The 13450-nt window shown below is 44.2% G+C and overlaps 1 protein-coding gene across 2 annotated transcripts in view; it reads left to right on the top strand.

Moving 5' to 3' along the window:
• The window catches only part of polr3a (polymerase (RNA) III (DNA directed) polypeptide A), a 60425-nt gene extending 46975 nt beyond the window's left edge, over positions 1-13450 (top strand). For both annotated transcript variants that reach the window (XM_070865626.1, XM_070865624.1), the window contains 8 exons: positions 457-627; positions 1285-1378; positions 5414-5506; positions 7375-7539; positions 8782-8946; positions 11455-11586; positions 12380-12512; positions 12667-13450. In XM_070865626.1, coding sequence (XP_070721727.1) covers positions 457-627; positions 1285-1378; positions 5414-5506; positions 7375-7539; positions 8782-8946; positions 11455-11586; positions 12380-12512; positions 12667-12815 — 1102 coding nt within the window. In that variant the 3' untranslated portion in view covers positions 12816-13450. The remainder of the gene's footprint in view (positions 1-456; positions 628-1284; positions 1379-5413; positions 5507-7374; positions 7540-8781; positions 8947-11454; positions 11587-12379; positions 12513-12666) is intronic.

Raw genomic sequence — 13450 nt, 5'->3', positions numbered from 1 at the left:
TAAGAAGGAGTAAAAACATTCTGGTCATGGATTGATGCATGGAGCACTCTTTAAAAGAGCAGGAACAGTGGGTTGAATGTCTTCCTGCTGTACATTCTATAATGGACAATGGGTCTCTAATAACCAACAGAAATGATTGCCATATAGTGAGACTTAATGTGAATCTGTTTATCTCCAGTCAAATATTATAACAAAATCTGTCCTTATAAAACTATTACTGGAATAGTAACTATTACTATTTCATTTTCTTCTGGTCTCATCTTTGGTTTCTATGTAGATAACTCGAAACCTCACCCAGATAAACTTCTGATGTAAACTAAACTGTATATTTACAAAAAGCTTGATAGTATTCAGACTTCACCAAGCGTTTAATCATTGATCAGAAGTCACTGTTGCGTTTATTATGATCTCTCACGTATTTATTCTGACCCCTTGCATATTTGTACCCTGAACAAGAGCCCAGATGGAGCCAGGTTCTGCAGTTGGTGCCCTATGTGCACAGAGTATCGGAGAGCCAGGTACGCAGATGACCTTGAAGACTTTCCACTTTGCTGGTGTAGCATCCATGAATATTACTCTGGGCGTACCCAGAATAAAAGAAATTATTAATGCATCCAAATCTATAAGGTAAATCCAAGTTTGGTTCTCTTTCTCTGCATAGTTTTAGTTTTTAATGCCTTGAAGTGTGAGTTTTAAGTCAGCTTGTGTACAAGTTTTTCCAATTACAATTAATATCCACCGGTACTCCATGATTATCCATTTACAGTTGTTTTAACACGGCTGCCTCAAACCGAATGTAATTTAGAAAGCTAATCATTGATTTTATTCTGTCCATTTCCTCCTGCTATGGATATTTATTCCTACACAACTTCATTTTCTGGTGTGGGTGGGGCGGACGTTACAGGGTTAGGAAGGGGTGAGGGTATAAGATGGAGTCAAAATGGTCTGGTCATGGGTTGATGCATGGAGCACTGGATGTGCCTCCCGTTTCAGCCAAGAGAAAGTTCTATTCAGTGGAGCGAGTCGGTGACTATGCTGAATAGCTGTCAAGATTGCCAAAACTTTCCCACCGAAATCAAGCAAGCTCAAGTGACTGTCAGTTCCTCAGATTCAATGCACAGATTTCTTGGAGGGTAGTCGATTGTTCCACTGCTTTAAATTCCAGACCACCATTTTTTATATATAATCCGTATGGACAAGCTTGTTTTCCACATTGTCTTCCAGACCAGCTCACCTCAAAACATGGATAATAGTTAACCTGTTAAAATTTCACTTTGCTTGCAGCACCCCAATTATTACAGCACATCTTGATCAAGATGACGACGCTGACTTTGCTCGACTGGTGAAAGGAAGAATTGAAAAGACTCTGCTAGGAGAAGTAGGTTAATCTCGATGTTCTATTGAAAGCAACATACTTGTTCGGGTTAAATCCTCTTTTCACCCGCAGTCTTGCCGGCAAGTGCAGCAGCTGGTGTGGGGCGACAGGTTTCCTTCTGTAAAATTGCAGCACTGAGACCACACACCAGGCGTTTTAGGTACTCCTTCGCAATACTACAGGATGTCTCTTAATCATGGCCACGATAGCCTTCACCCGAGAGAGCTGTTTGGTTGCCAGGACGCCAGAAGTATTCGACACGCTCAAATGCACTACTGATGAAAAGCGAGAAAGATTACCAGGCATCTGGTTCAGTTAAGGTTGGTTAAGGATGAAGAGGAATTGATCTCCAGCACTGCTGTCCTAAAAAGCAGAGCGCCTAGAAGTCCGAGATGAGAAAAGGCAGTTTCCTCCATCAGGGCCTGTCCTTCCATTGCGCTGTCAAGTACTCTCCTCAATCCTCAACGCCACCGGTCACACACACTCTTGTTGGGATGCAGTCAGGGTACCAGGGCCACCAGCAAGATAACTTCCCAAGTGCTCGTTCTCTCAGTTGCACCGTTTTAAAAATCACATCAAAAGTTGGGCTGGTTGCATCCATGATGTAACTGCGTTAACCTTTACAGTCTTGAACAATGGCTTTCAAGCCTCACATGCAAATATTTTTCAAACGTTGATATTCCTACAAAGTATAGAATCATAGAATAATTATAGCACAGTAAGACGAAAGCAAAATACTGCGGATGCTGGAATCTAAAATAAAAGCTGGAAATCTCAGCAGGTCAAGCAGCTTCTGTGGAGCGAAAGAGTTAAAGTTTCAGGTCTGTGACCCTTCATCAGAACCAGTAGGAGGCCATTCAACCCGTCAAGCCCGTGCCAGCTCTCTGAAAGAGCACTTCAACTCATCCCAATCCACCGCCCTTTCCCCGTAGCCCTGCAAATTTTTTTCCTTCAGGCACTTATCCAATTCCCTTTTGAAGGCCACGATTGAGTCTGCCTCCACCACCCTCTCGGGCAGTGCATTCCAGATCCTAACCACTCGCTGCGTGAAATAGGTTTTCCTCATGTTACCTTTGGTTCTTCTGCCAATCACCTTAAATCTGTGACCTCTGGTTCCCGCCAACGGGAACAGTTTCTCTCGATCTACTCTGGCCAGACCCCTCATGATTTTGAACACCTCGATCAAATCTCCTCTCAACCTTCTCTGCTCCAAGGAGAACAATCCCAGTCTCTTTACCTTGCGGCAAGCAAAATAATGACTGGGTCACAAAGAAATGAGCCAGTTTGCATGGGTCAGTTCTGCACTGCAGCTAACTTGAGTGCCAGTGCTCCCTCCCACCAGGAGGATTTTTAAGCCAGTGGGCTCCCAGCTGATGGAATGACCAAGTTTTCCCACAGTCTGTTACCAGCATGGCCTTTTCTGTGCATTTGTGCACCGAAAGAAACTGGCAGGAAGGTATGAGACCGCAATGGACGCTTCAGCCTCGATAACTTGGCGGGGGGGGTGAGGGGAAACATCTAATATAAAGCCAAATTTCACCGTCTGGGTAACATCCATCCACAAAATGAATAGCTAAATCCCAGAGAAAGGAAAAAAAACCTTGAATTTATATAGCGCCTTTCACAGCCACCAGATGTCCCAAAGCGCTTTACAACCAATGAAGCACTTTTTGAAGTGTAGTCGCAGTTGTAATGTAGGAAACGTGACGGCCAATTTGCGCACAGCCAGCTCCCACAAACCGCAATGTGATAATGATCAGATCATCTGTTTTATTGATGTTGATTAGGGGATAACTATTGGCCAGGACAGCAGGGGAAAACTGGTCAGTGAAAATTTAAAACATAACCGACTTAATAAAATTTCTAAAGTAACATCAAAATATACGGGTGGGGGAGGGGATAGAGACCAAATGTTCTTTGTTTCAAATTCTTTAGTAATGGATAGGGTTAAAATTGTCTCTTCTGACATCTGAGTAGCTTTATTACAGAATTGGGGTGTGTTGCAGCAACATAGGCCCCAAGTTTCCACACGCGGTGAAACAGGTGCCCCTCCGAGCTGGGCGTCCGTTTTTCGCGCCGAAAACGGCGCCTGAAAAAAAAACGCGCTATTCTCGAGCGCTTTGCAGCTCGATGTCAGCTTGGCGCGGCACCCAGGGGGCGGAGCCTACTACTCGCGCCGATTTTGTAAGTAGGAGGGGGCGGGTACCATTTAAATGAGTTTTTTACGTGCCGGCAGCCCTGCACGTGCGCGTTGGAGCGTTCGCACACGCGCAGTGTGAAGGAAACATTGGCATTCGGCCATTTTTGTAGTTCTTTGCAGCTGTTCATTTTTTTATCATTTTTTAATAAAAGCACATTGCCCTTCCATGATCAGCACTGAGGCTTCTTGCAGCAGTGAGAAGGCTGCAGGAAGCCTCAGAAGTTGAGGCAGCCGTTTCCCGACGGGCACGACCGACGGCAGGGGGGTCTCCCCCCCCCCCCCCCCCCCCCTGCCGTCGGGAATGGCTGCCTCAACTTCTGAGGCTTCCTGCAGCCTTCCCCCGCCCCCCCCAACCTCGTTCTGGACGCCTAATTTGTAACCTGCGCCTGATTTTTTTAATGTGTAGACAAGGTTTTTTCAGGCCTACAAAAATCTTCACTTGCTCCATTCTAAGTTAGTTTGGAGTACGTTTTCACTGTGGAAACTTTCAAATCAGGCGTCAGTGGCCGGACACGCCCCCTTTTGGAAAAAAAAATCTGTTCAAAAGTGAAACTGTTCTAAATGACTAGAACTGCAGAAAACTTAAATGTGGAGAATTGCGATTTCTAAGATACTCCGTTCTCCACCAGTTGCTCCTAAAAATCAGGAGCAAATCATGTGGAAACTTGAGTGAGTGTCGTAATTCTCTGTTCAGGATCCTAGAATTGTCCAGAACTGTTGATAGTTTAAGGGCTGAATTATTCAGGACCGAGGTGAGGAGAAACTTCTTCACCCAGAGAGTGGTGAACCTGTGGAATTCTCTGCCACTGAAAGTTGTTGAGGCCAATTCACTAAATATATTCAAAAAGGGGTTAGATGTAGTCCTTACTACTAGGGGGATCAAGGGGTATGGCGAGAAAGCAGGAATGGGGTACTGAAGTTGCATGTTCAGCCATGAACTCATTGAATGGCACTGCAGGTTCGAAGGGCCGAATGGCGTACTCCTGCACCTATTTTCTATGTTTCTTTGTTTCTCTGTGTCCAGTTGTTGTTACTTGCATTGCTTTGTTCAAACAACCTGACAGGGATTTATGCGGTGAGCACCAACCCAAGGCCGTTTGATTTGCTGCCAGGTTTAAAAGATGCGCTGCAAGGGTTGTCACTTTATGCACTACGGACAAAGCAGCAGGTTTACAATATTTGTCGAAGATAAGAATTAGGAGCAGGAGTCGGCCATTCGGCCCCTCGAGCCTGCTCCGCCATTCAATAAGATCATGGCTGATCTTCGACCTCAACGCCACTTTCCCACCTGATCCCCATATTCCTGATTCCCCTCGAGTCCAAAAATCTATCGACCTCTGTCTTGAATATAGTCAACAACTGAGCCTTCACAGCCCTCTGGGGTAGAGAATTTCAAAGATTCACCACCCTCTGAGTGAATAAATTCCTCCTCACCTCAGTCCTAAATGGCTGACCCCTTATTATGAAACTGTGACCGCTGGTTCTAGACTTCGCAGCCAGGAGGAAACATCCTCCCTGCATCTAACCTGTCAAGCCCTGTAAGAATTTTGTATTTTTCAATGAGAATTCAAGAAGATACTTGAACTTTGAACCAGCAGCTTCTGTGTAAATGGGAAAATTGAGGGTCATGTCGGACTGTTCCTGCACCTGTGGAAGCAGGCTAAAAGTCCCCCAGTGACTGATACCTGACCTGAAAATGTCCTCCTCCCTGGTGGCACTAATGTTGTCTATTGGAAATTGTGTGCTAACCTTGGAACGTGCAAGAGATTTGATGTATGTTAACTGAAATGTGTAATGAGAAGCAAGTCTTTTTATTCTAGTTGTTACAAATTTTGCAGATTTCGGAGTACATCGAAGAGGTATTCCTTCCTGATGACTGCTTCATTCTTGTCAAGCTTTCCCTGGAAAGAATCCGACTTCTGAGACTGGAGGTAAATGGTGAATGTACTGGGATTTGCCCCCTCTCTTTCAAAAAATCTTCTCACCTCCCCATCTTTCCTCGAGGTAATTACTCCTCTCCGGGGTAAACGTTTCCATGGGCTATTGTTGCCCAAATTCCATTCTTCGTGTATACGTCTTCACAGTGAACGTCGGCAGTCTTTTCAACTGCAGGGGCGGTGGTAGCTGAGCCTGATCTTGCTTGTACTCGATATCACAGCTAGGCTTCCGCAGTGTCACCGGACAGCAATCAGGAGCAGGAATCCTGACCAAATCTCTCTCTGACTTAAAGCGTCACCCTGGCTACAATCTGATAAATCTGCCTGGCACATTCCTTATGTGTATTACTGGATAAACTGGCTAAACCATTAATGGTGCATGGTTGAATCCACCTTTGAAAAACGAAGTATGGGTAGACATGGGATGGATTTTTGCTTCTGCTTATTTTGGGGCGGTAAAGTTGCCGCCTGGGAACAGTCAGCAAAATTAATTCCCAATACCACACAACATTCCCAATAAATGACTCACGCCACCAAACTTAAATCTAAAATAAAACAATCACACTTACCTGAGGTTGACATTACTTCCCTCACTGCGGCCGCTACAACTCAGCGGGATGCGCTACGGATCAGGCGTTGCACACCGGCTCACCTCTTCCGGGCGGTAATGCTCCGCACCCTGTCGCAACCGGCACCGAATGTCCCAGCGGGGTGCTGGAAGCTGGTTACCCACCCAGAAATGCTTACCGCCGCCATTGCCACCTCCCCGGGGCAGCAGAAGACCAAAGATCCAGCCCCTGGTGTAAGATTCACACCCCATCAGCCCCATTTTCTCTCTCCTCTACCGCCCAACAGTCATGTCATCTAGAAGATACAAAAAGAAAAATTTAGACTCAATTAAGGAGGGGGGGTGGTTTGGAAGCTCCTGTCTGACCCCCAAGTCGATCAAACAAGTTCTGGGAGACCCCTCCCCGAGCACCCGTCTCCCTTCTGTCGCAGTTATGTTGGTCACTCTCTTTCTCAACCTCCCTTTTGAGCACTTGCAGCGAATCCACACTTGCGACACGAGCCGGCAACGTATTCGAGAGGTCAAAGACTTTCTGCAGAAAAAAAGTACCTTCCAACATTTAAACTTAAGCAACTTGTTCTCCTGTCCCTCGCAGTCACATAGTCTGAGTCGAATGCTTTATAAAAAAAAAATGTAAGGACCTCGATGACATTTCCTCGAAGGCTACGCTTTTCTGGAGTTAAATAGTCCCGTCTCTTTAAGCTTATTGTGGTAACTCAGGGCACTTAAACTAGGTATTGATCTACTCTGAACCTCTTCAGGGGCTTCTATTATCACCCAATGTGTAAAGGGACCAAAAGTGGAAATCATTTGCTTGTATTCTAAATACTCAAATTAGCATGCAGATTATATATGCAGGCAATATAACTGCAAGTTTTACTGTATAACTGGGAGGGTACAACTATATATAATTATAATAGGCCATAGCATCACTGTCTGGTGTGAATTGGCCAGAATTCCACACTCAGTATTTATGATGGTGGTGTTCTTCATATTTTTTAAGTGAATTATAAAGAGTTGAACTGGTGTCCATGCAGTTGCACACCATCGGCGTTACTTATTCTTTAAAAGTTTTTTTTTAAACTCTCGGTCTATTTTGAGCAATGTTAGACATAAGGAATGGTCCCTATTCATTTGGTCACCAAGAGCCAGTGTCAGGCACTCCCAAGTCCCTCTACTGTGATACTTGGCCCAGCAAAAGTGCAAAGTGCTTCAGCCAACCTCAGAAGAGCATTGCTTACTGTATGAGTGCAGCTAAAGAAAAGCCATTTTATTCTGATATCTTGATTTCAAGGTGAACGCAGAAACTGTAAGATACTCCATCTGCACGTCAAAGCTGCGGGTGAAACCAGGCGACATTGCCGTTCACGGTGAAGCGGTTGTGTGCGTCACGCCTCGAGAAAATAGCAAGAGTTCAATGTACTACGTTCTTCAGTATCTAAAAGAGGAGCTGCCAAAGGTAAGGTGCACTGAAAGGCTGAGGAATATGAATAAAGAGCTGGGAGTGCACAACAATCCTATCGCATCTGCAAAGATGTGTTACTGTTCCAGGTTTAGCTCCTTTAACACCCTTTATAAGACCAAACATAACCAGGAATTAGTCTACCTTGCTGTGAACCAAATCAGGTAATTGGCGGATGATGGGAGATAGAAGTTCACCAGTGTTGCACTTCCAGATGGGCCCAGGACAATCAATAACACAAAAGGGGCCAAAAATTGCGGTCGGAGGCTTCCAGCGGGCGGAATTTTTTTTTTAACGTAAGTACCTGGTGGTCCCGGAGGAACAAACACTTCGGTGCCGAGGCCGAGATGTGCAGCCCAGCCTGAGGCCCACACATCCCAGGCGGGTAGGGGCATCCTGGGATCACGTGGGCCTGGACCACCAATCACAATGTAGTATTCGCCTGGACCACCAATCACAATGTAGTATTCGCCTGGACCACCAATCACAATGTAGTATTCGCATTGATAATAATGGTGAGCTGAAAAAAAAACACGTGCACAAATAAAAAGAACACTTCCGATAAAAAATTAATTAAAAAAATTAATTAAATTCAATGTTTTATAAAAAAATATATATATATTTTTGAATTAAAAAAAAATGTTTTAATGGTGTTAAACATAAATTTACCTTCAAGGGCTGGGTTTTTAATATAAAAATAATGATTAACATTTATTTTTTTCTATCTTTAAAAACTCTAACGCTGGTAAAAGCAGGCCTTTTGAAGAACATTTGCTGGACAAGAGTTGGGCAAATAGCCCAAATCGCCACCCTGCAAAGGCTCTTCTCCCGGCGTCAAAGAAATGTTGACAGATCACAAGTGTCAGGTTTAGGCGCACGCGCTTCGCGAGAGAGGCCGCAGTTCACGGCCCACAATGTTAGCCGGAAATCAATCAGGGGATAAAATGCCAGCGAGAGATGCCACAGTTGCGATGGGCTGGGCTGAATGACATCCTTCTGTGCTGTAAACGTCTTTGGTTCGAAGGGTGGGGGAGAAGCTTCTACTATCCGATCACATTCAGTACATTTTTGAGTGCTGTTTAAATGTGCTGTAAGTAATATTGTTTGGAGTGTAGTGTATCAAGCATTTCAACTGGTTTATGTCTTTCCCCCCCCCCCACCCCCCTCCCCCAATGTCTTCTCTAATGTGTGTGGCAAAGCATGCACAAGAGCCCATCTAACGTAGTTGGAATGTTTCAGATTGTTGTCCAGGGTATCCCAGAGGTCTCCAGGGCAGTTATTCATGTTGATGAGCAAGGTGGAACGAAGAAGTACAAGCTGTTGGTGGAAGGTGACAACTTGCGTGCTGTCATGGCAACTCATGGAGTCAAAGGAACGCAGACAACATCAAACAATACTTACGAGGTAATATACTTCTCAACTGCTTTTTCTTATAAATACTGCCCTTTAGTCTTGCTGTTGGCGTGCACACACATGCAGATGTTGGCTTGCGGTTCCTGCATTGGCCTCTGCGAATGCTGCTGCTGTTCGTGCTAGGATATATCCAAGAGGATTTCGAGGTGACTTCTGTTTGTGGGAAGTGCTCTCTATCCTGTGTAGCACACTCGCCTCTGAGTCAAAAGGGTGTGGGTTCAAGTCCCACTCTTGTGCACAAAAATCTAGGCTGACACTCCAGTACAGTGCTGAGGGAGTGCTGCACTGTCAGGTGCCGTCTTTCGGATGAGACGTTAAACCGAGGCTCCGTCTGCCCTCTCAGGTGGATGTAAAAGATCCCAAGTTGGCTGCCGTGTTACCCACATTGCAACAGCGACTACACTCCAAAAAGTACTTCATTGGCTGTAAAGTGCTTTGAGACATCCGGTGATTATGAAAGGCGCTATATAAATGCAAGTCTTTCTTTCCTGTGGGGAACCTCCTGTCCTTCAGTCGGTGTCTTTCAGTTGACCTGACGGACCATAAATTCATTGTATTGGGAAATCGCAGACACGTGCTTGTATCCTGTCACTTTAGGACACAGACCTGCTGTGGCACTTGGATACTTGGACAAAGATATCTCCTTTTGTTCCTGTGAGAAGGCATTGTCAGACATGGAAGAATTAATTGTTTATCAAAATGACTGAAAAAGTATGTGCAATGAAATAGTGCATTGGTTGGGCACATTCCACTGTCATCGGCCCATTATTACTGAGTCGATTACTTGCATCCAGTAAGTTGGGAAATATATGATAAAAGGGTTAAGAGGTTCCGAACACTTCGCTGTTGCAGTTTGCAATGTCAAAATGTGTGTAAAAGTCTTGAGCTATCTTTTTGTTTAAGAATGTGTTTTTTTTTTAATCTGTTGAATTTAACTTCACAGTTCCAATAGAGTTTTACCACCACAGATTATATCTCATCACTGCAGTCATTGTGCCCTTTCACATGAGAAGAGAAGAGTGTGTCACAACATTGAGCATAATATAAATATTCTGTTGCATGGAAAATGGACGTCACGAGTGGGATATGGATGGTGCAGAAATAGTGAACAGTGAAACAGAAAGGAATGAAGGGATCATTCAGTACTTAACATGTCAAGTCACTGAGGCGCCAACCATGTTTCAGTTATATTGCTAGGTCAGTTCAGTATAAATTTTAAGCTGTCCTGCTAAAACTCTACGGCACCTTGATTGGACCAAACCTTGAATACTATATTTAGTTTTGGTCATCAAGGCACACGGGGAATGTAAGATGGTCCCTAGCATCAAAGATTTGAGCTATGAAGAAATACTGGAGAAACCAGGGCTGGTTTTCGCCTTGAAAGGAAGCAATTTAGAAAGAACCTTGTATACTTCTATAACTCATTAAGTGGCATGAATAAGATTAATCCAGAGCCATATTTCAGGGCATAACAGGATACAAGATTAAGGAGGCATGAGGTTAGAACTGGTAAACGGTAAGTTTACAGCAGATGTCCGCAAGATATTTCGAGAGATCAATACTTGGAATCGTTTTCCTGGTAGGGTAGCGGAAAAGAAAAAAATAAAGACTTGCATTTATATAGCGCCTTTCACGACCACCAGACTTCTCAAAGCGCTTTACAGCCAATGAAGTACTTTTGGCGTGTAGTCACTGTTGTAATGTGGGAAACGCAGCAGCCAATTTGCGCACAGCAAACTCCCACAAACGGCATTGTGATAATGACCAGATAATCTGTCTTTGTTATGTTGATTGAGGGATAAATATTGCCCAGGACACCGGGGATAACTTCCCTGCTCTTCTCAGAAATAGTGCCATGGGATCTTTTACATCCACCTGAGAGGGCAAACGTCTCATCCGAAAGACGGCACCTCCGACAGTGCAGCACTCCCTCAGCACTGCACTGGAGTGTCAGCCTAGATTTATGTGCTCCAGTCCCTGGAGTGAGACTCAAACTCACAACCTTCTGACCCAGAGGCGAGAGTGCTACCCACTGAGCCCACAGCTGACACTGTCCCATAAGCTAAGAGAGGTCAAGTGATCGCACTTCCTCATTTGTGATCTTGTGTGTAACATGAGAGAACTTTTCTTGAGGCTAAGTAGGCAAAATGCCCCAGATTCTCTCTCGTTTACGGTGATAGGTGTGTATGATAAAGTGTGCGTGGGTGTGCATATAAGATTTTTTTGCATTGAATCCTGAATTTAATTATTGATGCAGTTGACCCGCATGAGCCTCCTTCAAATGTGAGGGCGGCTGAATAAGGCATAGACATCTTCACAATTACCTTCAACTTAGCCTTCCGTGCTCTGCTGATGAGAATTTTAATTGCTGTGATAGTGGTGCATGTCAAGATTGTTCCATCTCCCGAGTTGTTCCAGCTAACAGCTTGCTTGAAAATGTTTTGAAAACTAGATTAGAAATGTTGACACTTTGCATTGGTGTTTTGAAATTGTCCACAGGTAGAGAAGACATTGGGGATCGAAGCTTCCCGCTCCACTATTATCCACGAGATTCAGTATACAATGAAAAATCACGGGATGAGCATTGACAGAAGACACGTCATGCTTTTGTCAGACCTGATGACGTACAAGGTTAGAATCCGTAACTGCCAGAACAAGAAGCATTCACTGAAGAACATAAGAAATAGGAGCAGGGGTCGGCCATTTGGCCCCTAATCCTGCTCCACCATTCAATAAGATCATGGCTGATCTGATCGTGACCTCAACTCCACTTCCCTGCCCGCTTCCCCATAACCCTTGACTCTCTTATCGTTCAAAAATCTGTCTATCTCCACTATACTTATATTCAATGACCCAGCCTCCACAGCTCTCGAAGGTAAAGAATGTCTTCAGTCCAACAGACCACAGACCAGATGGTCTGGCTTGAATCTCAATCTTGTTTAATAGATGTCCTCTGGCTGCCCCCCAGAGTTGCCAGGAACAGCAACGGCAGTGTTCATTGCCTATGATTAGGAGGACATCAGTCGTTAGGGCTTCAGCGGTGGGGTGCAATAGGTAGATAACTATCCAAAGTTCAAGCAGTGTAATGGAGAAATAAAGTTTCGGGGTGGCATTTTTCTTCAATGTCCCCTAGCTTTGCCTTAAAAATCAATCTTTAAAACAAAGATGAAAAAGTACTTGAAATGGAAGTTTCCCCTGTCCTTTAAAATACTTCCTTTTAAAATCATTCCGTTTTGCCTTATCTGAGTTTAAGTACCACACAATCTTCCACTCTCCTCTCCCCCAGAAATAGATCTGTAGCCATTTCCAATTGTAAGAGATGTTTAATTTCCACCTTTGGGATTTTTAGCATTCATCGCCAAATAGACCATCTCTGAAGGTTAGATTAAATGCATGTTTCATTGTACTCTCCTTAACTCTGCAGGGTGAAGTGTTGGGAATAACCCGGTTTGGCTTGGCAAAAATGAAAGAAAGTGTTCTGATGTTGGCCTCGTTTGAGAAAACTGCAGATCATCTCTTTGATGCTGCTTACTTTGGGCAGAAGGATTCAGTCTGTGGTAAGTTAGGCCTGAAGTTTTGTAGCTTAATTGTATTGATTAGCATTAGCACTAACTATAACTTTGCACACTAAGTGTACTGTTTATCAGTCTTCATTCTCTGTGCTCCTAACAACTTCCATCTCACTCACTGGCTCTTCCATTGTCCCGAAAGGTGTGTCGGAGTGCATTATCATGGGAATCCCAATGAACATAGGAACAGGACTATTCAAACTTCTTCACAAAGCTGACAAGGACCCAGACCCCCCCAAGAGACCGTTGATATTTGACAGTACCCAATTTCACATCCCAATCGTTACGTAGCAAGATATGTGCGGACTGTTTTGAGCCACAGAATCTTATTTGGCGTGCCAGAATGGTGGCATTCTGTCAGTTTTGTTTCAGAATCTTTACCGGAGGGAATTTCCTGCAGCAGTTTGTAGAGTGCACTTTGGAACGACCTAAAAATAAACATCATGCAATGCAGAAGAATTGCTCTAGTACAGAAAGCGACCTGATAAAAGGATACATTTGTTGAGTAGCTGCTGATATGACCCTAAGTTCAGCGTCAAAAAGTTTATTTTAAGGCATGATCGTGGGTTTCCCATGGGCGTGAAGGTTTGTTAATGGTATTTATAGGTTTTAAATATTTAGGCTCTCGAGGATTAGAAATGACACTCGATAAGAACTGCAAATTGATTAACTTAGTAAGTGGCCATGCTGTATTCCAATTGAAATTTCTACAGCCGAGATCTGGGCAGATTACAATGCTGACTGACCCTTACTTTTTGCCGAAGGAATCGATCGATCGATGTTGGTACCATTCAGTGTTGTTGCCACACGGGGATGTCGGTGCACATAGCTGACTTTTATTTTGACAGGGTTTAGGCAGATTTTATTGAGTCACATGGGAAGTGCTGGTCATGTAACTACATTATGCTGTTTATGCGAATAAAGAA

The sequence above is a fragment of the Pristiophorus japonicus genome, chromosome 22 (genome assembly GCF_044704955.1).
Source record: "Pristiophorus japonicus isolate sPriJap1 chromosome 22, sPriJap1.hap1, whole genome shotgun sequence".
Taxonomy (NCBI): Eukaryota; Metazoa; Chordata; class Chondrichthyes; family Pristiophoridae; genus Pristiophorus; species Pristiophorus japonicus.
The sequence above is the reverse complement of the archived record's forward strand: the minus strand, read 5'-3'. Positions and strand labels throughout refer to the sequence as shown.